This window comes from Mchenga conophoros, linkage group LG13 (assembly GCF_057382185.1).
Source record: "Mchenga conophoros isolate Kocher_MC1m ecotype Shallow Benthic linkage group LG13, M_conophoros_male_GT1.1, whole genome shotgun sequence".
NCBI lineage: Eukaryota > Metazoa > Chordata > Actinopteri > Cichliformes > Cichlidae > Mchenga > Mchenga conophoros.
Genome location: NC_140538.1, coordinates 5,042,897 through 5,068,612, shown reverse-complemented (window position 1 = coordinate 5,068,612; position 25,716 = coordinate 5,042,897). Strand labels below are relative to the sequence as shown.

General features: G+C 39.8%; 2 protein-coding genes across 5 annotated transcripts in view; one reads left to right on the top strand and one right to left on the bottom strand.

Moving 5' to 3' along the window:
- Positions 1–7,466, bottom strand: part of gfra1a (gdnf family receptor alpha 1a) — a 107,032-nt gene extending 99,566 nt beyond the window's left edge. For both annotated transcript variants that reach the window (XM_085296139.1, XM_085296140.1), the window contains exons 1-3: positions 6,944–7,466; positions 6,175–6,480; positions 5,264–5,344 (exon numbers count right to left, since the gene is read on the bottom strand). In XM_085296139.1, the coding sequence (XP_085152265.1) occupies positions 5,264–5,344; positions 6,175–6,480; positions 6,944–6,983 (427 nt within the window). In that variant the 5' untranslated portion in view covers positions 6,984–7,466. The remainder of the gene's footprint in view (positions 1–5,263; positions 5,345–6,174; positions 6,481–6,943) is intronic.
- A 3,171-nt stretch (positions 7,467–10,637) lies between these two features.
- The window catches only part of LOC146560727 (coiled-coil domain-containing protein 172-like), a 22,396-nt gene continuing 7,317 nt past the window's right edge, over positions 10,638–25,716 (top strand). The window contains exons 1-6 of one of the 3 annotated variants that reach the window (XM_085296134.1): positions 10,638–10,821; positions 11,004–11,089; positions 12,541–12,657; positions 13,128–13,293; positions 15,901–16,002; positions 18,173–18,275. In XM_085296134.1, the coding sequence (XP_085152260.1) occupies positions 10,743–10,821; positions 11,004–11,089; positions 12,541–12,657; positions 13,128–13,293; positions 15,901–16,002; positions 18,173–18,275 (653 nt within the window). In that variant the 5' untranslated portion in view covers positions 10,638–10,742. The remainder of the gene's footprint in view (positions 10,822–11,003; positions 11,090–12,540; positions 12,658–13,127; positions 13,294–15,900; positions 16,003–18,172; positions 18,276–25,716) is intronic. The other 2 variants (XM_085296135.1, XM_085296136.1) reach the window with 2 other exon arrangements.

Here is a 25,716-nt window from a genome sequence, read left to right as displayed (position 1 = left end):
CAGTCATTCACCCATTCACATACTGGCGATAGCAAGCTACATTGTAGCCACAGCTGCCCTGGGGCGCACTGACAGAGGCGAGGCTGCCGGACACAGGCGCCACCGGGCCCTCTGACCACCACCAGTAGGCAAACATGGGGTTAGTATCTTGCCCAAGGATATTTGGCATGCAGCCAGGAGGCAGCCTGGGATCGAACCACTGACCTTCTGATTAGTGGCTGACCTGCTCTGCCACCTGAGCTACAGCCATATTTAGATCAAGGGGATTTGAATGTAAACATCAACACTCTGAACTCTTTCTCATGTTCTCTACCCATTTCTGAATTGCCATCTGGAAATGCCGCTGGCTTGAAATGATGTATGTAGTCAACAGCAATGTTACGGTATGTTTCAAAGCTACATTCACATGAATGCAAGGACCCAGGTTATTGCCCAGCGTTGCCCATATTATTGCGGCTCTGATGACTTGCTGTTTTTTTTTTGTTTTTTTTTTTTTGGGGGGGGGGGGGGGGGGGTTGTAATTCTCAGCATTCAGTCTCTTCGTTAAAAGACACACAGGAACAGTAGCAGGTTCATGTGTCCATTGCAGGACCTAAAAATCCCTCAACATTAACATTTATGCCACCCTATGGGGAGCAGGCAGATACTGTAGCTTCTATAGTAGCTCTACTATCCGATCAAACTGCACAGATGAGCTGCTGACCGTCTTGTTGGTCCATCAATTCTCCACCCTTTTCTAATGTTTTGTAAGTACTAACCACTGTGTACAAGAAACACTCAACAAGACCTGCCATCTTAGATATCTGACGCAGCTGTCCAGCCTGCATGACATGGACCATGTCAACTTCGACTTCAACATCTGACTGTTTACTTCCTGCCTTATGCTTTATAACGCATCCCTTGGAAGGTACCATTTTAACAAAATAATGAATGTTATTGGCCTGTCCGTCTTTATTGTTGCAACTGATTAGTGCATTTACAGAATGAAATTGTCAAATAACAAGATAATGTGGAAGGCACAAGAAACAGAAGGAGCCACTGAAGAGGAAAAAAGAGAAGCGCCCATGGAAACATGAAAGGTACCTGTAGCAGCAATTGTTCATGAAGATAATAATAAGAACATACCCAGGCTGTGTATTCATCCATTTCCTGGCCACTTTGATTTTCCAGCACCCCGGGCCAAATGGCGTGGCAGTAATTCCAAGTTCACTTGAATCTCAGAATAATATGCTGTGTTTCTGTGTTGCTCTCTCCTGCATGGATCACTGACTCATAAACATGGGCAAGTGGTGAAGAAAAAGGCAGCTATTTCATGTAAAGTCTGCTCTCTACTTCCTCTAGGCTTAAACGGACTCATGCCGTGTGATAGAAAATTGCTTTTTCCCCCCTCCTCTCAACGCGACGTCTACCTTTTTTGTTTACCAATTTCCAAAGCCTGTCACTGCAGTTCAAAGAAAGGTTACACATTAAACTGAATCGAGTATGTATACGTTCGATGAAAAGATAACACATGCAAGACATATCGATGAAAGTATCTGCATCGTCTATATATGTCAAATGAAAACAAGATTTTTAAAATAAGCGGTGGTCTCTGCAGTTTCACAGATAGCAGAAGACATGTAAGCACTTTAATGAAGTAAAAGACCAAGTGAATCAGACAGAGTTGCTAAAGAGAGATGGGAAGAAAGGGCTAAAGCAACTGAAAACTTTGATATTTTAAAGAGGAAGGAAACTGATTAGTGCAATTGACGGCCTAATTTAAAGACGGGTCTGCTCTATCCTCACACACTTAAGCCTTGTTTCCTTCCACCACGCACAGTGGTTAAATAGTTAAGCACCAGTTTTAAATATTTCATGTGCAGAGATCGCATTTAAAAAAGTTCCAGACTTAAAGCTGTCATCACTTTGATACAAAAACAAGCATTTAATGGAGCTGCCAACCTACAGGAAGATATGGTAGTGTTGCCAGTCCGCAAATGACCTCTAGCAACTTCCAGACAGCAAAGAGACATTAATCTGCATATATGAGAGACTACAAAAACAGACAAGAAGGCATTTACTCTTCATTGCTTTTGAGGTCTACTGGAGAATTTCAGTAGGGTCTTTTTCACCCCAATATTTTATCTTTTTTTTTTTCAAAAGCTAAACACCAGTGAACACAGCAACAGTAGGTGCTCATCTTTTTGTACCTCACACTTGATTGTCAGTCACTAGACTGACAAGAAGTAAAAGGACTTCTCAGGTAAAGATCTGAGCTAAAATCTCCTAGAAGCACTGTGCATGTAGTATTATTTCATTATTTTGAGAGTACTATCATGTCAATAATATATGTTGGGTGATTTAAATATTTTTAAATGTTTAAAAGCCACTAACAGAGATTTGCAGTTACTAACGATTGAGTGAAGCCATGAGGAGGAAAGTGCAATGGTGTTGTGATAAACAGCATCATGCTCTCTGCTTAAAATTCCTGTTAAGCTTTCTTTAATGTTTTTCTCACATATACTGTACATTTATGTTGCATAAACTGTGCATCTGCATGGCTAAGACAACACTCTACGCGTCTGTCTGATAAAATCAGACTGAGGTTTATGGGAGTGTCACTAGGAACAGGTGTTCAAGGGCGGTGCAGTGTGTGTTTGAGCATCTGTGCACTGTATGTATGGGTGTCACTAGAGATTAGTGGCTTAGGTCAGAGACACGGGGTCGATTATGGAATTACAGGATCATCGGGGCTGCCTATTGTTCCTATAGCCTGGGATCACTGCCACGCTGCCTCACTGAGACAAACACGAAGCACATGAACAAGAAGAGAGCCTCCAGAAGCGGAGGGCTCATCACAGATCAGTAACTCGAATCATCTGTACATTACAAACAGATGTCTCAGAACCTGAGTGCATTCTGCAAGAATAGTTTTCTTTTATTCAGTAATTTGTCTCACAAATGAGTAGAAAAGCTGTCCCTAACATTTTGGGATGCAATTGACAGTGTGCAAGAGAAAGAAAATGTGTTCAGTAAGAACTTGAAAGTGATACAAGTCACCAAAGAAACCTGTGGAAAGACGATGAGAAATGCATGCTGGGTATTGTGCCGAACCATAATATGCTTCTTTAGAAAGTTCTGGCAGAACGGGATCAAAAATTGCATAATTTTAAAAAAATGACAATCCCCGAAGAATGCTGTTCATATAGTTCTCCTCTCAAAGTCTGTATTTTTTTTTAGCTTTTTTGTATCCATTAATATTCTTTGCTCAATTCAATGTGCCACACTGTAGAAGTGAAATATAAAAGGCTGTCTGAGTGATCAAAAACAAGCACTAATCATTTCTGCCTCGATCCTTCTCCTGTCACCTTGCCCTTTAATTTCCTGCAGAAAGCGCACAAGAGGCAGAGTGAGCGCAGGCTTTCTGTTTCTGTGCTCCCTGTCCTCTTAGCCTTATCCTGCTACTCACTGATTAACCCTTACTCTGCAGCCTTCTTCTCTCACCCGTTCTTCTACACTTTGAATCTCCTCTAATGATAAGAGGCTATTCTCATTCTAGCGATAACTTCCTGCATTATCCATCTTTCCCATGCTCATCACCACTGCACATTCACTCGCCATAGAAAGAAGTCATGCTCACCATAACTGCGGCTTAATGACAGACTCGGGCTGATCGGATATTAGAGTAAGAGATATATGTGGACATAAAGAGGTATCTGGACGAGCACGGTTAAAACTCGTCAATTAATCCGGTGCTTCCCAACCAACTGCTCGGGACCTCCCAAGGGGGTCCTATGATAAATTGAAAGAGGGTCGTGGGAGCATTGAGGAAATTAAAAACTAAAGATTTATTAACATTATTCAAACTTTTCTTTTCTTTCCTCTCTTGAGCTTATGAAAATCTGTCAAGTCCAAACAATTGTGATGATAAAAGTAATTCACCTCAAAGCTTGACAGGAGGGGGTCACATTAAGACATTGTTTCATTCATTTGAGGAGAGATGTGATGTGAACTATTAAATTATGCCACAGCAATTTTGCATTTTTCACATTTCTGATCTTTCACTAAAACAAAAGTAAATACAAACTTGTCAGCCTAAAATCATCACAAGAATGAGACCATAAACCTGTCTGTTCTCGCCCCGGGAAACCACAGCTTTGACTGTCTAGAAGTGGCACCTGCCTGTGAAGTGAACTCTGATACCGTGCCGCATGTGTTTCAGCACCGATGGCCTTTTTCAGACTGGCTGGCATACTAAAAACCACAAACATATGGCGTTTCTCCTTTGAATGTACTTCCTTTTTTTTTTTTATATATAAATAGAGAGTAGGAATAGAAATGATTGAGCTTTACACAAACACTGGCTTTCCATCCAGTATTTCTAAAGAAGATAATTGGTCATGAAGTCGATAACCCAGTCTAAGATTTGGCTTATCTGCATCTTGCCACCCACATTATGATCTCACCCGGCTGGGAGAAAAGCACTGGTTTAGGGCGAATCAGCCTATTGTGAGATTTCACAAAAAAATAAAAAATAAACCACACACAGATGACAGAGGAAACAGAAGAACCACCTCTCTTTCAAAAGGGGTCACAATATCAGCCTTGTTCTTTGGAAATGTGGAGGCAGAGCATGTCTGTTTGATTCGTCATGGCGCTGATCACCTGCAGAGTAATAATAACAATATAAGCAGCAACATGATTGCGCCACATACATACGTCAGCCTGTCTAATATCCACAACAGTCTCAACTGTGGGACCACAGAGAGCCTGAGTGGCTGCAAAGAAGGGAATAACATCGCCATCTAGAGGCTCGAGTCAGCATCTTTCCCACACACAGCTCTGAACAGAAAAAAAAATGCTTGTCATGCTCTTCCAAGTTACTCACAGAACTACTCACACACTTCTCAACAAGTGGATTCAAACAGCCGCAACAGGAAGCTGCCCACAAAACCGCAGTAAAATACACCTCAAACAGTAGAGAGGCCCTTCAGCATCGAAAGATTTACCCACTGCTCAATGAGACTCAGAACTATAGCTCCCCATGCAAGGTCACTTCCAGCCAGCATGCAATATTGCTGGGGTGAGAACAGGGGGAGAGAAAGACTGATAGCAGAGATGATGAGGGAGGATAAATACTTGACACACAGATAACCTTCGACGAGAGCATGCACAGCTTGGAGCTTATCTCAACTGAGACAGGTGACAGTGAAACAATGGCAAAATAAATGGCCAGAGATGGAGGAAAAGCCTCCACGGGCGGAGAATTTTTAAATATTCTTACCTATGATGGGAGCCAGACGGAAAATATCAGACAGACGGCTGTTCACGGGTTCATATGGAGAGTCTTCTAAGAAATCATTACCTGCAAGAAAGATGACAGCATGTTATAGATACATTTTCAGCCTCCTTCTTGTGTTGTTAATCACCCTTCAACCCATACACTGGCCTGCATGTGACACGGGTTATTTGGGTCAGTCGATATCCACGCTGGCGCACAGCCACATGCTTGATTAGGCAGGTTGGTCAGCTGTGTTGCGCAACTGGAAGTCGACTCGCTGGCGATGAGCTGGGTGTAGTTTGGGGACTAAAAGGCCCCCCTGCTATGATCGACACTTTGAGATGGCACAGCTAGCGCTAAGGGGCTTCACGCTCTATTACCCGCGAGGGAAGTGATTTGAGAGGTCAGAAGGTATCTGAAGCTCAGTAGGACCACGTCTGTGAACCAAGTCAAGGGGGCAAATTTGTGTTGTGCATGATCACATTGGTTGTGCGCTACTTGTTTTGTTTTTTTTCTTCTTATGTTTGTGGAAGCAGATAAAAGGAGACTCGTACTTTAGAACTAGAACGAAAGGAAAGGAGGGCGAGGGCTCATTTCGCTTCCGGAGGAGCTGGAAACCAATCATGTCACCCACTTTCAAGACAGATCAGAAGGCTTAAGCTGTTATAGCTGAAAGCCCTGAGGTGGGGCGGGGGGCTGACTGGGTTTGTGACACCCCCCAGAAAATTATAATAACAACATTAGATGACAATGAGCTACTTTTTAAATTCTATGATAGACCTTTAAACTATAACAACACAAATCTATAGTTTAATTAGAAGATGGTTAAATAGTTCTAAACATAAATCTGTAGCTCGGGGTCGTTTATTTTGTACAAGAACACACAAAACAGTTCCACTAAAGTCTAAGCCAACCTTGTAAACTCTGATACATCCCCCAGTAAATGCGCAGGCAGTTCTTCTCCTTCTTCATGCCCCTTTTACACCGGCAGTTGTACAGCGGGCTCTGTTTGAGCGCGTCAATCGCGCTCCGGCACTCGTCCTTGGCTTCCAGGCCGGCCACCATGCTGAAGTTGCTCTCCTTGCCGCCGGCCACGCACTGCCTCATCGTGCGGTACTTGGTGCTGCACGCCTGCTCCTTCAGACACTGCTCATTGGCCCGCACGCAGTCCAGCCGGGTGGCCCCGGCACGCAGGTTCTCCTCCGCGTAAGACAACACATCTGAAAAATAAAAGTTTTATCCGTCGCGTGTTTTCTCACTTTCCCAGTAAACACTGGAAGCTTAAGCACTTTTCAAGCTGCTTTAGGAATTAAAATATTACACAAATATGAGCTTTTATTATGAACACGCCACAAAAGAGTACACGGGCTATTTTTTGGAGCCACTATTTTGGAGCAGTTATGCACATAGTTGCCTAACTGGCACTTTCATTCAGCTGAAAGTAGAGTATAAATTGCTGTCACGTTCACTGTTGTTTGTTGAGGCACTGACAGCTCCTCAGAGTTTTTTTCTTTTTGGAGCAGTTTACTGCACAGTTGCGACCACACTGTACTGCGAGCAGCCGATGCGTCTGCCGGGCGCCTCTTTATTAATAGAGCGCAGAATGTCGCTACTAAATATTTGATGAAACTCTATAATCAATTCGAAGCGAGCAGTTGCTGGTGCGAATCAACTTAAACTTACCTAAAACAGGAAGAAGAACATAAAACACAGCGAGGATCATCGTTTTTCCTCTGCGTGGGAAACAAAACCCCTTGTTGGAACGTAATTTCTTAAGTTGATGCGAATTAACAATCGTTAAATTCCCAGGGTACTTCCACTGTATTGAAATCCATTGAAAAGGTGCAGCACTGCGCGCTCCTCTGTATACAGGACAGATCCGGCTCGCCTCATGCGAGAGATAATTTCCCCTCCAAACAAAGTGTCCAGTCCCGATTTCTGCTCTTTCCTTGACTCAATAGAGGGAGAGAGAGGGAGAGAGAGAGAGAAGAAGCGCTTCTTTTTTGTCTTTCCCGGGCGGGTTTGTCTTCTCACCGCGAGGAGACAAAGACAAGGGATGAAAGCAGCGGTGGAAAGCGAAAAAACGGGCGAGTGTCCTCCAACTCCAGCCAGTGGGATGCTTGCATCTGTGCGTCTGAGCGCACACAGCCAACTGGAGTCCCACTGCTGTCTAGCGCATTCAGCAAGGAGGAGAGTGCCAGCTTCCCCCTCGCGCTAAAGTACAGTAATCTGATCATAAATTTACAATGATAGACCTTCCCATCAGAGCAACCCCCCCCCCCCTTTTACCACAATCTCAGCACAAAAACTCAATCGTGAACTTTTAGCCCACTTAACTCAATAATGAACCAAATAATGTAGAATATGCTTTAGCGTTATGATCCTTTTGTTTTTAATAAACTTTCCATGACAAGTACTATTAAAATGGCCACTTTTGGTGTATTTTAACTGCTGCTGCGTGCACGTGATTACATTTAAAATAAAGGGAACCGACTTTAACAACCATTGATGTGAATGTGTGTGTGTGTGTGTGTGTGTGTGTGTGTGTGTGTGTGTGTGTGTGTGTGTGTGTGAGTGAGTGAGAGGGGGTGTTCACATTTGAGTGTGCATAAGCTGCACTGATGGGGAGAGGGCAGAGGGAATGGCTCCTGTGTATGTTTATGACATGATTAATATAGCAACACGTGTAGATGCTTATATGGCAGGGTTTGTTTTTGTTTTGTTTTTTAGATGTGAAGCACCTTTTGAACCTGGAGCGAGAAGGTGGGACGGATGTATTTCAGCTGTTTAGTCAATACTCCACACATATCACGCATTTGTGACTCCTCCCAGCTTCATATCGTTTTCATATTATTTGCAAATACCAAGATTAGAAGAAAAAAAAAGTGTTATGCAACAGTAGTTACCAGCTGTGAACACAGAGGACTGTTGCGTGTTTGCTCATGTCAGAGGTATGATATAATGTTTTTGATGGCTGACAGCAGCCTGACAGCGCTGAGCTGAGAAAAACCTGCCCTCAGTCTGACACAGAGGAGAGCGGACACTGTCGCCATCTGTTGGTGATTTGAAAGAAAAGTCACTTTGGTGCTTCTGGTGATGGGCAGCTCAATTTATTGTCACATGTATAGAAAGGCAACAAACTGATTATTACAAAAACAGGGATGATGCATCATGGAACTGCACTCTTCCTGTAACTCATTGATTGCCTGTATGGTATATTTAGGGGCTAATCCACTTGGATAAATACATATGTCAAGGAGCCGCTCTCTGCATTAACGACTGAGGCTGAATCAATCACGCATCCTGCGCCCAAAGCAGTAAATCAACTGCACATATATATAGAGAGAGGCAAGGAGCAGGTTCATTCACAGATGGGCTGTGAAGCAACTGATTTGAACATCAGTGACTTATCCCTTATTGAAAAAGTCCTGGATAGGTTGGTACAGGTCAATCCTGCAGGCTACATTGACATGACACAGGCCATGGATATTATTAAAAAGAGAACATGACTGGAAAAGAGACAGAAAATGAGATGAACGGCAGTCTCAGTCCGCACTGTGGGATAATTGTCTGCTTACAATTTGATGACTTTGCTGTTCTAACGTCTCCAAAGGGAAGTTTGCCAGTCAGGGGGGAGGCTCAGGCTGGTGATTTATGAAAAAAAGCCCTAATCAATATTTGATATTAATTTTGTAAATGAATGTCAGAATGATGTAGCCCTCTGGTCGTTTAACTGTTTCACGCAGTAATGTGTTTTATGGCACCGGATCAGAGGCTTTTTCTTTTCTTTTTTTTACTAGAAACCTGGTCAAAGTCTGGAATTGTGTGACAAATGTAGGCAGCAGGTGTAGATGGATTACTCTGAGAAAGCTGACTGCGCCGATACAGCACTTCATAACACTCAACAGTCAGGCTGAGTGGGGACTGATAAATGTCAGTGTACTGCCGGTCACTATAGTTAGGCGGTACTTCTCTAATTTATATTACCAGCAGATACAGGACAAGGATGATGACTCTGAAGAAGGAAAACGTCAATTTAATTGCTGACTTGAAGATTTAACACAGGTTGAGTTGTGATTTATCCGATAAATCCATGAACTATCTACAGTTAACTGAGGCTATATCCAGGACATAAATAATTAGCTGATTGATTGTGTTTTTTTTGTTTGTTTTTTTTAAATTTGTATTTACTTAGCGAGGATAGGTTAATTGGTAACTCTAAATTTCCCATAGGTGTTAATGCGGGAGTGAATGTGCGAATGGTTGCCTCTGTGAGGGTCCTGCACAGTATCTTAGCTGCTCTTCTGGATGGAAACGTTGGATGTTGTTCCTTGGATCTGTTGGAGCCACTGGCCTAGCTTGGGGGTCACTGCACCTAGTGCTCCAATTATCACTGCGACCACTGTTACCTTCACCCTCCACATTTTCTTGAGCTCTTCTCTGAGCCCTTGGTATTTGTCATGTTCATGTTCCGTCTTCCTGATGTTGCTATCATTTGGTATTGCTACATTTATCATTATAGCTGTTTTTCTGCTTGTCCACCACCACAACTATGTTCAGTATGTTAGCTTTTACCAGTTTGTCTATTTGTATGATGATATTTGTGGGTGTTACATACTGTGCAGGGGCCTGTCCTTTCATGATGGTTCCTCCTCTTGGAGGAGCACAGTATGTAACACCGGCAAATAGAAGAAGTGGCTGATATTGAGAAATCCTACCAAGGGCTGGAAAAAGCTGAACTGAAAGACAGCACAGAGGCACTAATCATAGCAGCAATGGAACACGCTCTGAGTATAAGGTCAATAGAGGCTGGAGTCTACAACACCAGGAAAGACCATGGGGTCTTGCCTGGTGGGGTCCTGCCTGGTGTTAGGACATGTTTGCAACTGTGCAACGTCCACTTGTTCATGTCCACTTGCCTGAACTTGAACTAATGTCTAGTAATGTGACTCACTGATTATTGTGTGTGTGATAAAACCATTTCTTTTTCTTCTTCTTCTTCTTCTTATCATTATTATTAGTAGTAGCGGTATTTCATCAGATTTTGTACTGCTATAATGGAGGGATTTTCCAAATATAGAATCTATAAGTATAAGAGCATAAAGTATAAGATTGATTGATTTATTTTCAAAGGAACAATCTTTATAATATTTAATGTCAATATCATGATATCAAATGTCAAATTTAATTTAAAATAACTGAATAAGCAAAACTAAAACCAAACATTTTAAGGACACAATAAAAGTAATGACTCCTGACTGAAAACTATGACTACTAAAACTAAAGCTAAATATACTGAACTACAAATACAAATTAAAGTTTAACAACAACAACAAAAAAACTAATTAAAAAATGTTGCAACAATGTCACAATTATAATGAGCTAAGTCAGTCATTCAGACTCTTTGTCCTGACAGAAACTAGCCTCCTTAGGTTAGATGGTCTGCTAGCTAACTGTTTATTGACCCAGCTACTAAGCCAAAATGAGTTTGGACACACTTTTTCAACAAATTCTTTTAACTGAGCAACAGTTAGCAGAACAGACACAAAAAATCAAGGATGGTAAGTTTTGTTTATTTCTCTGAATCTGTTTTTTTTTTTTTTTGCTTAATTATCACTCTTCAGCTAGCAAATAAGCTAACAGCTAAACGCTAGTGACAGTGCTAAATATGTATCTATACAGGCTACTGTATTTTAATGTTTAATGTTGCATCATGTGATGTTTTTTCAAAAATGTTTTTTAGTCAAAATAGCCATCATCAGATGCAATGAGAAGATAAAGAGTGTCACTGAGCAGTATGGAAAGAGCAAAGAGGAACTTGATGAAAAGGTGAAACTGTTGCTAGTTGATGCTAACGAGTGAATTATATATATTTTGTGACCAGAGGCAAAGCCATAGCACTGTTTTTAAGATGCTCACATTTATTAGATTTTAGATATAAACCATTTGGTTCTTCAAATAACCCTTTGTGTGATGGTAGCCGTAGTTTACTGAGCTTAAATTCATCATATATAATGTCTTAAATGATCTTGAACTGTGTTTATTAAATATTTACACACTAGCTGTAAAATCATGTCACAGGGTGATGGAAAGTGTTCACTTGTTGCACTGTATTTTAGAAGGAGCCCCTGTAAATTGGTCTGTTTCATGGTACTGTGATTTATTACATAACAGCTTTATGTTTACACAGCTCAGTGCAAATTTCAGAGGTCCCATATTATTAATTTTCTAATAAAAATTAGTAAAATGTTGTTCCTGGAATGTTTTACCTGGGATGTAACATAACACGTGTGTATGTATAACAAAAATAATTAATATTTAATTTGTTGTGGTTTCCAAAAGGAAAGAGGCCATTCTACTCATCATCACCTTTATAAAACTGAAAAAATACACACATTGTAAAATATGAATAGAAACTGATTAATTAAAAAAAAGCAGACATTGAACTATCAAAGCAGCACAATGCCATATTGAGGAGCTGATCTAGTTTATGATTTAGAACACTTAATCTCTACATTCAATGGCTAATTTCCCCAAATAACATTACTGAGACCTTTAGTTTGTGAGATATATTGCCCCATTAAAAATAATTTTAAAAAAAGAGGCTCTTTGGTTTTTTCACAAATATTGCAAGGATCACACCATGCCCTACTGATGATTTGAAACACATGGCAGTGGTATCTTTTTTTTTTTTTTTTTTACTATTGAGACTGTTTACATTATGCAGATATGCAGGCTGTGTTTACTGCACAGTGTGTTTACAGCTCTCATGATGTAAGGTCTTATGGTTTATGAGAGCTGTCTTAAGATAATTACAGTATTTATAGGACTTGGAAGCTGATTGTGCTCACTGAAACATGCTGCACTTTAGTATTACAGCAGAAGAAAAGCAAAGCTACTTTCTCCTCTTTAGCTCAAGAAACAGACTGAAATTACACCAAAAGTTATGCCCAAGGCAAGAATCTACCTTCCTACATAATCGCTCTTTCTTTATGTTTATGATATCGATTTAAAAAGAAACCTGAATTGTTGCTGAACTAGTTAACGAAACAGGATGTTTTTAGTTACAGTTTCAAAATAACTCCAGTTATTATGTCTGTCTCTAATAATCAGGTATAGAGTATATACTGATTGTTCCAAACTAGAACTTTGATCTCATTTCACCCCGTCTGGTATCAAGTGATATTGCTCACATACGAAGCATCACCAATCCATCTCCCTCGCTGTACATCTGTCTGTCAGCATGTGTGTCTTGATCATCTCCTGTATTTATGCTTCAGGCTCAGCAGTTGTCTGCAATGAGGCTGCGGTGTGACCTGGCAAAGAAATATGAGAACCAGATGTTAAAGCAAATTGAAGAGCTGCTCTGTCAGAAGAACCACCTCAGGGATCATCTAGTAGGTTGAAGCCTGGATCAATACTTATCTCTCAAATTAGACAGGTTGTATCCAATATGGATACCTCTTCAGCTTTAATAGCTTTAACTTCTTGATTGAATCACAGTACTATATAGAATGACCCGATCAATTAATCAGTGAAAACACAGATCAAAAAAGTGGTACCCTTCAGAGATGTTTGCATTTTTGTAGAAACTGAGTTTGACATTTTAGAATTGCTTGTTTAAAATTCCACAGGTATTAAACTAGGTTATGTAAAAAATAATGTAAAATCAGAGCCTCATTTTAGAAGCAGAATCCCACCAAAAATGGTGGGATTCTGCATTCTACACAATAAGCTCTTAGAGCAAAGATTTTCTTTTTTTTCCAAATGTTATCATAATTATACAGTAACATTAAGTCTGTAGTACCACAAGGTCTGTTAATATTGTTGTTAGAAGTATTTCCCATGATCCTCCTTTTCATACCAGACCAAGATAAAGATGGTGGCTAAAGAAGAGGAGGAAAACTTCCTTCAAGAGATCTCAAGGTTTAACAGTGACTTCAGTCTTAAGGCGAACAGAGAAACAGTCTTCAAGAGCCAAACTCACACTGTGCTCCTGGATCTGGAGAAGGAGGTGGAATCGATACACAAAGGTTGTAAAACACTTTACTGTAGTGTTTTCAGGGAAGACAGAGGTTACATGAAACAGATGTGGCCCTGAATGCTGCTCTAGAAATTATTAGTTATTTTAGAAATGGGCAAAATAGATCTCCAATGCCTATAATTCATGAAAAAGAACGTTTTCAAGGACTCCATGCAGCACACTCTTTCTGCTTCTGTGGGAGTTAAGAGAGTGAGTAGCAGCGAGGTGCTAGTAAAGAAATGCACTTGATTCACTCATCATTAACAAGTGTGACCACCTTAATAAAAACAGAAATTTTGCCAGCTTGCTCGTTTGGAACATTTACCATAATCTTCCCAGGAATGGATGTCCCAACAAATTCACGCCAAGGTCAGATCGTGCAGCGTTTAGAGCAGCGGTCCCCAATATTTTTTGAGCCACGGAGTGGTTTAGGTCTGACAATATTTTCACTGAACGGCCTTTAAGGTGTGTCGCAGATAAAAACAATAAAATAAAACCAGTACCGGTACATAAAAAAAGACGATTAATTCATAACACATGAGAAAAGACCCAGAGAAACCAAGTTAACGATAAAAACCCTTAAAACCATAAATTTCACACCCGAGCCTCAACTCTCGCAGCCCGGTGGGGACTGCTGGTTTAGTGAAACAGCTAAAATTCCTACAGCTACATCTCAGACTCACTTAGCATGTTAAATGTTAAAGTTCATGGCAGTATAATTAGAAAACGACTGAATAGCTATGCCTATTTTGGAGGGGTGTCCTGATTTATCTTAAAGACTATGGCATTGAAAAGGGCTTGAAAAGTTGAACAAACTAAAGAACTTCAGGATCAATGTCCTTTGACCAAATTGTAGATATCTGGCCATAATGCACACCACCCTATTTGGCAAAAACCAATGAAAGCATCTCAGCACGAACACTGCAAACCATCTGTCAAGGACGGTGGTGGAGGGGGGGATTATTTGGGCTTGTTTTACAGCCACCAGCTATCTGTAAATAGTCACTAACATGTCAGGTCTAGTTGAGTATTGATTTAGTCCGCAAGTAAAAAGCCCTAATTTGGCAGATCAGGTGATCTCATTGCCAGCTCACTGCTGGTTGGGAACCAAAATCTTATATCCCGATATAAGATAACGATATAAATCACAAACGATATAAATCACAAAAATTTAACATTTTTTGTAAATTCTGTGAATCTCAGGCAGCTCGACTTGCGTGAAGTGTTTCCAGCTGCGCATCCTTTACCCGGAGCCGAGTGTTTTAACCAATGCATGAAACTATACATTTTTAGACATAAGTTGTAACGGCCGCCGTTTTCTTTGTATTTATTACATGGCGTGCTGTGGGGAAAAGCCTGTTCTAACGTTTGGGTCTAAGGTTTCTTTTTTAGCACCTGGCGGCGCTTTTTTACTCTCATCCGTAAATAATCTGCTCTTTCACGTGATTCAGTTTATTTTGAAAAGTTTCAACAGGATCTTGAGCTTTATTGTGAAAGGTTTAAGTGGAACATAAACAAGCGGACACGCGAAGGTGTTACCGTCGCTGTTGCTAATGACAACGCATAAAAACAGGTGCTTGTCCATCAGTAATGTGGTTATATTACATTTAAGAGAAAGAGAGAACTTTAAGAAATTAATATAGCCACTACAGTGACCATCAGAACGATGAACAAATATTGTCGTAAACAGTTTATTTTGCGACACCACGAAACAAACAATAGTGTAAAATGAAACGCTAGATGTTTTTATATCGTCATCCGATATATATCGTTATATCGAACAGCCCTATACCCTTCTACATATTCTGTTTGCAGATCAATGTCCTGTAAGATTTTCAGGATACTATATAAGCTGTTGCCACACAGCTGCAAGCTGCTTTGCATCCCACCTCCTGCCCAGCTTATCATTTTATAAGATAAGATAAGATAAGATAAGATAAGATAAGACTTTATTGATCCCACAACGGGGAAATTTTTGCGTCACCTCAGCTCAGGTACAGATATATTCTTTTGACTGAAGTGGTCCTGAATGAAATGAATAATTGCTACATCTACTGTGTATGAGCCCAGACATCTCATAGTAGTATAACAGTTGCCTGCTAAATATAGAAATGCAAGAAACTATATCTGTTTAAACACCCAAGATTCCAGTATAATCTGTGTTAAGTTGGTTAGTGAGCTCAGGACTTATAATAATTATATAAGCTCACACTCAAACACCTGGCATTTGCTGCACTATTAATACTTGTGCTGTGAACATATATATCTATTAAAGTGTGGTTAGATATTTAACCACACAAAGGTAAAGTAAAGGTTAAATATCAAAAAAGGTTTTAGAAAACAAGTTTAATGTAACAAAGGTTTTCTTGACAGTTTGAAACCAGCCAAACAAAAACACTGTGTTCATGTTTTTAATGTAATCGTTAGGATAACTAACAGCTCTTATACAGGCCTAATATGAAGTGATTTAAACTCAGGTTGTGGCCCCTATGACAACCTTTGCATTATGTATTTGTATTTTTGTCCAGCAGTATACATTCATTATAGAGTTTCTGGTGATTATTACTCAATCCATGAGAACCTTTGCAGATTTATCTTTTCCTCTTCTATAATTTAGAGAAGGAGTTGATGAGCTGCACAAACAGTCACATGAGCTCCATTGCAGAAGAGAAGAGAGCACTCCTGCTTGAACTACAGAGTCTGAATGATATCGACGAAGGTGAGCAGCGAAGGTTCATTTTATGCAAAACAGACCATAGCCATATTTTTAAAAGGACCTCTGTAAGCTCCTTTAATTTTTCCACATGCATTCACACAGCCTTTAACCCAGACCAGCAGTTATTTTATAATTCAGCTGGTCTGCCAAGGCAGTTTAATCTTGAGCCCAGATGTTAGATCTTCTACAACATATTTCTGGCTCCATGAACAGGTTGAGCGGGTGTGCTTGCCGTGTTTTTTAAATCTGAGTTAAGGAGGCTGTACACACACATACTGTAATAAGTCCTTTCTAAGAAGAGGAGCCAAACATTCCATGTCAAAGTAAATCCAAAAGTCCACAACTTTGTTTCTGTCCAGGGTTTTACCACATAAAATCCAAAAGGTGAGGCAGAACAAAGTCCAAAAACCAGTCTGTACATGAAGATAATAAAAATGAAATAAAGACACTGGCAAAACAAAGCAAGAAGAAAAGCTTATACTAGAATTATAAGAAAGGGCTGGAAGTCTTGACTGCCAACAAGACAATCTGGCATGGAACCAATGGGAAAGTGAACACACACGAATACACAGGTGAGTAATTGGCTGATGTAGAACAGGTGTGAAAGAAAACTGGCAGCAGACTGAAAAAAGTTAGCAATTAAATAAAATGTAAGAAAACGGACAACAAATTAAAACAGGAAGTGAGAGAAAGAACGTAACAAAATTCAACGTACCATCAAAAGATTAAGAGTGGAAAGGTAGTTGGTACAGATGACATACCTGTGGAGGCATGGAGCTGAGCTACATGAGAGATTGTGTGAGCTCTCCAGAACCTCACAAAGTCTTAGAGAGTGAGAGGATGTCTGAGGAAAGAAAAGTGGTGTCAGAATTAATCATTTAAGATTGTCATTTATCCTTAGAAATATATATCCATTCGTATGCTGATAAAAATCATATCCTTATTAGGTCTGATAAGATTCTGTGTGCACTTGTGTACCATGAGATGAGAGGAAGCAGTCTCGATGTTATAATTCTATTATAGCTTTTGAAACCAGACTGTCCTGTTCTGTTTAAAAGTGCCAGAGTTCACACCTTTAAATGTGAGTTTGAGAGTTTGAGATATGACCTATTGCAAGTTCCTGTTTTTATAGTTTAGCAAGATGCTTACTTCTGCATACAATTTAAGTTCACTGAAAGGTCATATGTCTATGTATAGAATGGCTGGAAACACACACACACACACACACATACACCTGCACACACACACAGAATACAGACACTGATGTTGCTCAGATATGCCTGTTTTAAGAATGTCACGTGTATTTGTAATTGCATATTCATGAATGATTGCTTGCTGACAATAAAAATAACTGTAGCGAAGGAATCAGTTGAAGTTGGTCGAGTTCAGGTGAAGGAATCTTTTCCTCAACTTTGATTGACTTCCCTTGCGAGCCACAAACACAGAGAGTGCCTTCTTGCCTTGTTTTGTCGTGCAGTTGTTGGTCTCGTGTTCCAGCGGGGTTTGTGCCTAGATAAACCCAACAAGTGGTGTACTGGTTCAGGCTTTCAAGAACAAGGGTGCTGTAGCTGTAGCTACTACAGAGGAATAAAATTGATGAGCCATATCATGACGATATAGAATACAGATATAGAATATAGTTATGATATGGTCTCAAGACAGGAACTGTGTTACTCCATGAGTAAGTCATGTATGTATGAGAGAATGAGAAGCACAGACTGGCTGCAGTGGACAGTTTTTGTTGTTTTTAACATTTAGTTTCACTTCACTACAGAGAACTTCTTTGTCTTTCATGACTTTGGTCTTCTTTGTGGCAGGAGCTTAACTAAAAGATCGACAAACACAGAAGCGTAGCCCACATAGCTGTTTTTGGCACTGCCCTCTTGGTGAGGGTACACAGCTGCATGACAGTCTGCAAGCTCTGTGTAGGACCAACACACAACCATACCAGTCCCTTTAGAATAATTCAATTCAATTCAATTCAATTCAATTTTATTTATATAGCGCCAAATCACAACAAAAGTCGCCTCAAGGCGCTTCATAAGAAACTTTAACAGTTGTAGTGTTGTATAATCCAAACCTTGTTCTGTTGTTTTAACCGTGTAGCTACAGCATGTGTCTGTCTTCCCTGAGTGACGTCGTCTTATGTTTGATTTATTACTCCTGACTGCAGACCTGGATCGGCAGCTGAGTGAGGCTGAAGCAATGACAGAATCTCTGAGATTGGAGAGCCAGCTTGTCAGTCAGAAACCTCTCACTGACAGCTCCTGTCTGAGGTGAGTGCTGGATAACTGTCTGGATGCTGAGGCAGGTTTATGCATTTGGACACATAGATGGAATCTACAGTACCAGATTTACTTGCAGTTACATCATGTCACAGAATAATCTTTGGGAGGTCCAACACAGTAAATATTACAGATAAATAAGACATAAAAGAGCAGAATTACATAAAAACACAGCATTAGGCTTCTCAGCATTTCATTAACAATATTTCCACAGATTCCTGGCGTTTTAAACATTCCTTGCTGAGCAGCTGTGATTTTTAATTAGTTGAGAATTTTGTTTTGTGAATGCTGTCGGAGGACTCGGTGTTCAGAAGCACAACCGCTGTCCCCTCTCTGCAGGACCCTGTGGTTTTCTTTAGTGTAACTGCAAAAAATTCCATCTCAGTAGTGGTATTATCAGCTTTGGTCATTCTTACAACGGTAAATGTACTTAAGAAAAAGACAGACGAAAGAAATGCTGCAGAGCCAAGCATTCTGGCTTTTAAATTAAACTGTTTACAAATGGGAGATCTGGATCATACCAAGAAGGGCTGAATAGACCAGTAAACCCAGTTCTTGTCTTGCCTTTTTCTCCGTCTTGATCCTGCTGGGTAGAGTCCAAACATAGAAGTGTAAATAACAGCACATTAAGGCCATTTGGTTTAATTAAGGCTTTGATCTGGAGTTTATTTCATTTTGTCAGCAACTGGAGAAAAACAACCAACTGAGGCTATTGTGATTGATATATTTATTAATGATGACAGTGTAAAGCTTAGCATTCAAGCTAAGTGTTTAATCAGCTTTGGTTTTAGTGGAATAATAAATCATGCTTTAACCACAGACTGTATATAAACGATGGGCATAGTAATGCATCATGTTCATTTAGTAAATTGCTGCATTTACAGTAAAATAGATGTTAAATCAGGGTATGATGGATATTTTGAAATCTACAAGTAGGAGCCTGCAGTTTCCCATCGATCTCTGATCACCGCATTTCACAAAGTGCTTAGCTCGAGGTGCCAAAATGGAGTCTGATCTCGTGTCTGCTGTCTGTGGCTTTAACTGGAATAATCTATAAAGGAATTCAAACACACTCATACATGTCACATGTAGAAAACCATGTTACACAGAAGTCTGTTTTTTTTAGGTCACTTCAATAGTTTGGATTTCTCTAACAGTAGTTCTTTGACTTTCAAAGCAAATGAAAAGTATTGAATCTGTTACCATTAAGGCTCCTCAAAGTCAAGTCAAGTCAAGTCAAGTTGGCTTTATTGTCACTTCAACCATATACAGTTTAACAGTACACAGTGAGGCGAAACAACGTTCCTCCAGGAACCAAGGTGCTACATGCAACATAAATTTACAACATAAATTAACAGAAAACGCTAAACTAGCTAACTAAGAGGCTTAGTTAGCTGGCTAGCAGAGACAAGACAGACTGACCTAACATAAATTACAACATAAATTAACAAAAAAAACCCAAAAAACTAACTATCTAACTATCTAAGGAAGACTTTTTTTTTTGTTATCAGACAGCAGACAATAAAGCGCACGTGCAAATGTGCAAACAGAGCAGCAAAGTGACAGAATGATAGAAAAACACAACGTAACATAATAATAAGGTTTTGTGATGATGAGTTGAGGTAGTGGAGGAACAGTAAACATTCCTTAGTGTAGCAGCAAAAATTAGGAAGTACAGAAGTTAGTGCAAAAAGTCCAGTAATAATATTGTGCAAAAGAGCATTTACAGGTTGGTGTGTACGATGGTTTGGTGGTGTAGGTCAGTGTGTTTGCGCTTGTGTTGATTAGTCAGTCCAGTCTCAATGTTTTGAGGTAGTTGAGTTAACCTGAGTGATAGTGTGTGTGTGTGTGTGTGTGTGTGTGTGTGTGTGTGTGTGTGTGTGTGTGTGTATCAGTCAGTCCCTTTTTGCTGAGGAGACGGATGGCTTGTGGAAAAAAGCTGTTGCACAGTCTGGATGTGTGTGCCCGAATGCTTCGGTACCTTTTTTCAGATGGCAGGAGTGTGAAGAGTGTGTGAGAGGCCCAACAGGCTCAGCTTTCCGATCAGTTGTTGGGGGATGATCGTGTTGAATGCTGAGCTGAAATCTATGTACAGCATTCGGACGTGTGAGTCCTTCTTGTCCAAGTGTGTCAGGGCAAGATGGAGTGCAGTGGAGATGGCGTCGTCCGTTGAGCGGTTATGGCGGTATGCAAATTGCAGTGGGTCCAGTGAGGGGGGCAGCAGGGTCTTGATGTGTCTCATGACGAGCCGCTCGAAGCACTTCATGATGGTGGGTGTAAGTGCAACGGACGGTAGTCGTTGAGACAGGACACAGAAGACTTCTTGGGCACGGGGACGATGGTGGTGGCCTTGAAGCACGTGGGAACGACGGCACTGCTCAGAGAGATGTTGAAGATGTCGGAAACTTTAGGGAGACTGCTTTGTCAGATACAGTTATTTCATCATTCTTTTATCTTCTAGTGGGTATGAGCTTTATTGTCATGACTCGTGCTGTGGCAGGCAGAATGTAGGACCCAGATGCAGGACTTGAAACGAAAGGTTTAACTGAAGGAGGCAGCTTTAATGGCTGTGCAAAACTCAATACAAGAAAACATAAATAAAACTAGAAATATATAAATATAAAAATAGAAACTTTGGAACTACAAACTAAAACTAGAAACTCAGAAGAACCATTTAGTGATAAGGACCAAAAAGGCACAGCAAGACACACAGCAACATAAGGTAATGACAACACACGGACAGACGAAAACGCAGGGCTTAAATACACCAGGAAGTGACGAGGGAATTGGAAACAGGAGGGAGACACAGCTGTGACTAATCTGACCAAACGAGACAGGGTGGAAGCTAAACTCAAAACAGTGAACACAGGACACGAGACCGTCAAAGTAAAACAGGAAATACAAAACAGGCAATCCAGACGCAGACTTGACAAGGAGACACGGATGACAGAGAAGACCGAGGAGATGCACGAACATAGAAACCAGGAAAGAACAGACAAGAAAACATAACTGACTTGACACAGAGAACACAAGGGAGGCACAGTAACAAAACCTAAGATCTAAAAATCACTAAAGTATAACCAGAAATCACTGAATCAAATAATATTAATAAACAAAAACATAAACACTGAGTCACCAGACTCAGGACCGTGACATTTATAGCATGACATATTGAACTCTGTTAGTATCATCAAATGTTATCAGGGCCTAAATAACAACAAAAGGAGGCACTGATCATAGTAATTTTCACAGCCAGAGAAAACAGTCAACAGCACAATATAAAATTGAGGGCTGACGAGTTGCTTGAGAACATTAGATGACTGTTTTAGTATCCTGTGTTCAGTTGGTGTTAAAAAGCTAACATTAGCTACTTGTTAACAAGTTGCTACAGTTAGCCAAGTCACTTGGACACTTTCAGTGTAAAATGACCTGAACACTCTCAGAAAGCTTCTGAGCTTAGCTTCCATGAATATAGCAGCTTAAAAGTGACATTTCCCATATGGAAAAGATATATATAAATCTTATAAAGTTTGTATCTGTCTTGTGTGAGACTTGTATGAAAAGCATATAAGAGTGAAAACAGATATAAGATCCCGTGAAAATTTATATAATGAAACTTGTATGTTTTGGATACTTACTAAAAAAATATATGAAAGTAATGAGAAAGTGGCCACTTTCATGAGTAAATCATGTAAGCCTTATATGATTTACTCATGAAAGTGGCCACTTTCATGAGTAATCACATATAAGTTTTTACTATCTCTTTTCCATATGGGTTGTTTGAAAGAGGACCAAACTCGTGCTTCACATGTAGGAAAGCTAAGCATCAAGATCCCTCTGTGCTCACAGTTTTCTCTGTCAGTTATATTACATTGTTAATAGTTGTTAATCGGTGCAGTTCAGTATTCAATTATAAATATGTGGGTGTCACAGCCCTGGGTTCTCTGTTTTTGAACTCCTAAGTTGTGTTGACGAATAATCGTCTTTAGCTTGATTCTTTGTTTATTTATTGCGTTGTCACTTTGGTGCTTCTGTTCCAGTTACTTTGGTGTTTATAGTATTTGTTCTGTCAGTTAAACGTGCCTCCCCTGTGCTCCCCATGTGTAGTAAAGTCTCTGTCACTTTGTTAGTGCTCCCCTTTTAGTTATTTCCCGTATTACTTTGATAGTCGTTTGCTTTAATTTTAGTTTACTTTTCGTGTCTCATTGAGCCATGAGCAGTTCCACGTCACCTCCTGTGGATTTAGTTCCTTGATATGTCATACTGTTTCCCATAGTTCCTGCTGTTTCTGATTTTTCGGATTAACCTCTAGTGTGTCAGATGGTTATTCATGGAGTTCCTGTCTGGACATTTTGTACCAACACATCCATCTCCATTGAATAATCAGTCTGTGTTCATCCTGCTAAGATATTTAAACTGAAATCCATAGCCTTTGATCCATGTGGTTTTCATTTAGCCTGTCTTTGCTTTTCAGTTTCTTTATTCTATTTTTCATTCATATTTCCATTCAAATCTTTCTAACGATGTTGTTGTTGTAATTTAAATCTGTTTTTACTTTGTGCTGTAGCCGTAAAGCTACATGTCTTAATGTTTCTTATTTCTCAGTAAGTACAAGAAAAATATATACATGGATTTTTTTCCCCTGTTCTGTCTGACAGTGTAACAATCAGAATTGCTGTCTGAAGGCCAAAGAAAGGCCAACAGTGGTCTGCGTCATAGTTATATTTTATTAGAATTTTATTAGGATTTCTTTATTTTGGATTATTACGACCATAACTGACAAGACTGGGGATGGAAAAGAAAAAAAAAAGAAAGAAAGTGAAGTTGGAGAGAGAGTTAACATAAAGACTGAGAAAAAAATAGCAGGGAAGAAAAGAAAAGAGGAAAAAAAAATGACAGCATGCCATGCCAAGCGGCTGCCAGGAAGCAAACCAGTACACACCCGAGCACCCAGCCCCGGACACCGGGAACCACCAACGCAATGGCGGGTTGGGGCACTGGAGTAACCTGAGATGTGCTTAGAAGAGAAAGAGTCTTAGACCTGACCTGACACATAGGCATAGACAAACAGGCACCCACAGACACAAACACGCATTCCCTTCCTTACGCACACAAATACAAGAATTGTGAATACTTAAATATAAAACTAAACACTAAAAAGAAGCGGCAGAAAGCACCCGGAACGACATTTAGGACAGAGATGTGCTCCCATTGCAGTACAGATGGACAGTATACAGTATAGATGCATGGCATAAATTACATTCTTTCCTACAGAAACGTATTGAAACAGGTTCACCCTGTTGCTACATTGAGAGACGTCCTTTATTTAATTAAAGGTTGGAGATCAATAGTGTTCCAGGAAGGAAGGGTCATTGTTGTTGCTGATGCTGCCACTTTGGATAATGTCCTCTCCACAATACCACGGATCAGTTTTGTTTCAGGTTTTGAAATAAAGATATTAAAGAGGAAAGGAATAAGGGCATGTAAAAAAACATTTGCTTCCCTTTGGTGTGCTTTATTTATATTTCTCTATATATTAATCTTCATGTGCGCTTCCTTTTTTTGTTAGCCCACCTTTTGTCTCTCGCTCTCTCTCACTCTCTCTGTCTTAGTATCATCTTAAATCATGCATGTGCGTGGCATGTCCTGTTCATCCATCAGCCTCATTAAACATACTAGGTCCTTCATTACCGCTGGGCTTATTAGCCCCGGGAAGTGCTGAGGATGTAGCTTTGGCGGAGACACCCCCTCCTGTCGTAGCCATTCTTATGATCATCCATTCTGAACTGAAACCATCAATCCTGTCTTTAGCCACTGCAGCGTCTCTTTAAAACGCATATTTAACTCTCCGCTTATTGATTGTTGGAAATTGAATGCATGTCAATTTGAAAGAGTGCAAGAGTCATTTAAAAAGTGTTCAGTGTGCAAAACAGTGGCTGCTGGTGCAGACTGGACACTGTCACAATAGAAAGATACTTGAAATATGCACCTATGTGATTGGAATCGATTATATAAGAGCTGTATGTATTTTATTATGTGTCGGATTTTCTTCACTGACATATTACTGGCAAATTATTTATGAGTGTTCATTTAAAGATGTCATAGCTCTGTAGAGTTCCAGTAAAAGCCAGCAGAGACCACCAACAGCCAAAATGCCAAATGAGTATTGCTTTAGGGACATTATTGCGTCGATTGAAGCACAGCCTGGTCGCCTTAAAAATCGGATTTGTAAGTTCCAGAGAGAAGTATAAAGTTTAAAACGCATCTGTTGGTTTTCAAACTGTGAAAATGCAATTTTAGGCAGGCTGTTTTATTGTTTCATTAACTTCCAATAAAAGCAGAAACGGTTCGTTCGTCTTCAATTCAGGTGTAGCTCAGTATGGATCCTCCACAACTGCCATAACAGTTCAATCACAGCCAAGGCGTCACGCTGCGTGGATCAAAGTCCAATGGTTTATCAGAGACAAACTGAACTGAGTAACACAATTGTATGTTTATGAAATTATAGTGTGAAATATTAACTCTGCTGCCATAAGCGCAGACTGCTTTTAAAGGCACAAGAAGAAGTTTGTTTCAGTCTGTAACTGAGGAGCAGCAGTCCATAAAGTTCACATATGTGATTACGTTCAAGTGCATTTTTGATCTGTCTTTATCTGATATACTTTATGTGATTGCTTTGTTTAAAACTTGTCATTGTTATTACATTTCTTCCAAGATATTGTTGCAAAAGTGCTAATTTTTAAAACTTTACAGTAGTAACAGCTTCTTTCTCCCTTTTATTCTAATCTTAGGTTTAATTAAGCAAACACTAGCAGAGCACGTTAAAACTTTCAGTTTACACATATCACAGTGAAACTTGCCCAGTTTTAATGATATTAAGGCAATAAAATCATCATCACAACTTCCATTCATTATATTTTTGTAAATGCATTTTTTACACATGATTAGGACTTAATATTATGTCCCCAATAGCAAAAAATGGTTCATCATCATCATCATCATCATTTATTTATTTATATAGCACTTTAAAAACACACCTGGTAGACCAAAGTGCTGTACAATACTAATATGCACATAGTAATAAAACCAGACATAGCAATAAAGTTAAAAAACAATAAAAAATTAAAAAAATTAAAAATTTAAAAATTAAAAAAAAAAAATATATATATATATATATATATAAAATAAAATAAAAATGTCAGTTACCCACAGAGTTAAAAGCCAGGGAATAAAAATAGGTTTTTAATAAAGACTTAAAAACTGGCACTGATGCAGCCTGTCTAATATGGAGAGGAAGGTTATTCCAAAGCATCGGCGCGGCAACAGAGAACGCTCGGTCTCCTCTAAGTTTCAGCCGTGACTTTGGGACCGAAAGCAGCAACTGCTCAGCTGACCGAAAGGAACGAGTGGGGACGTGGGGCTTCAACAAATC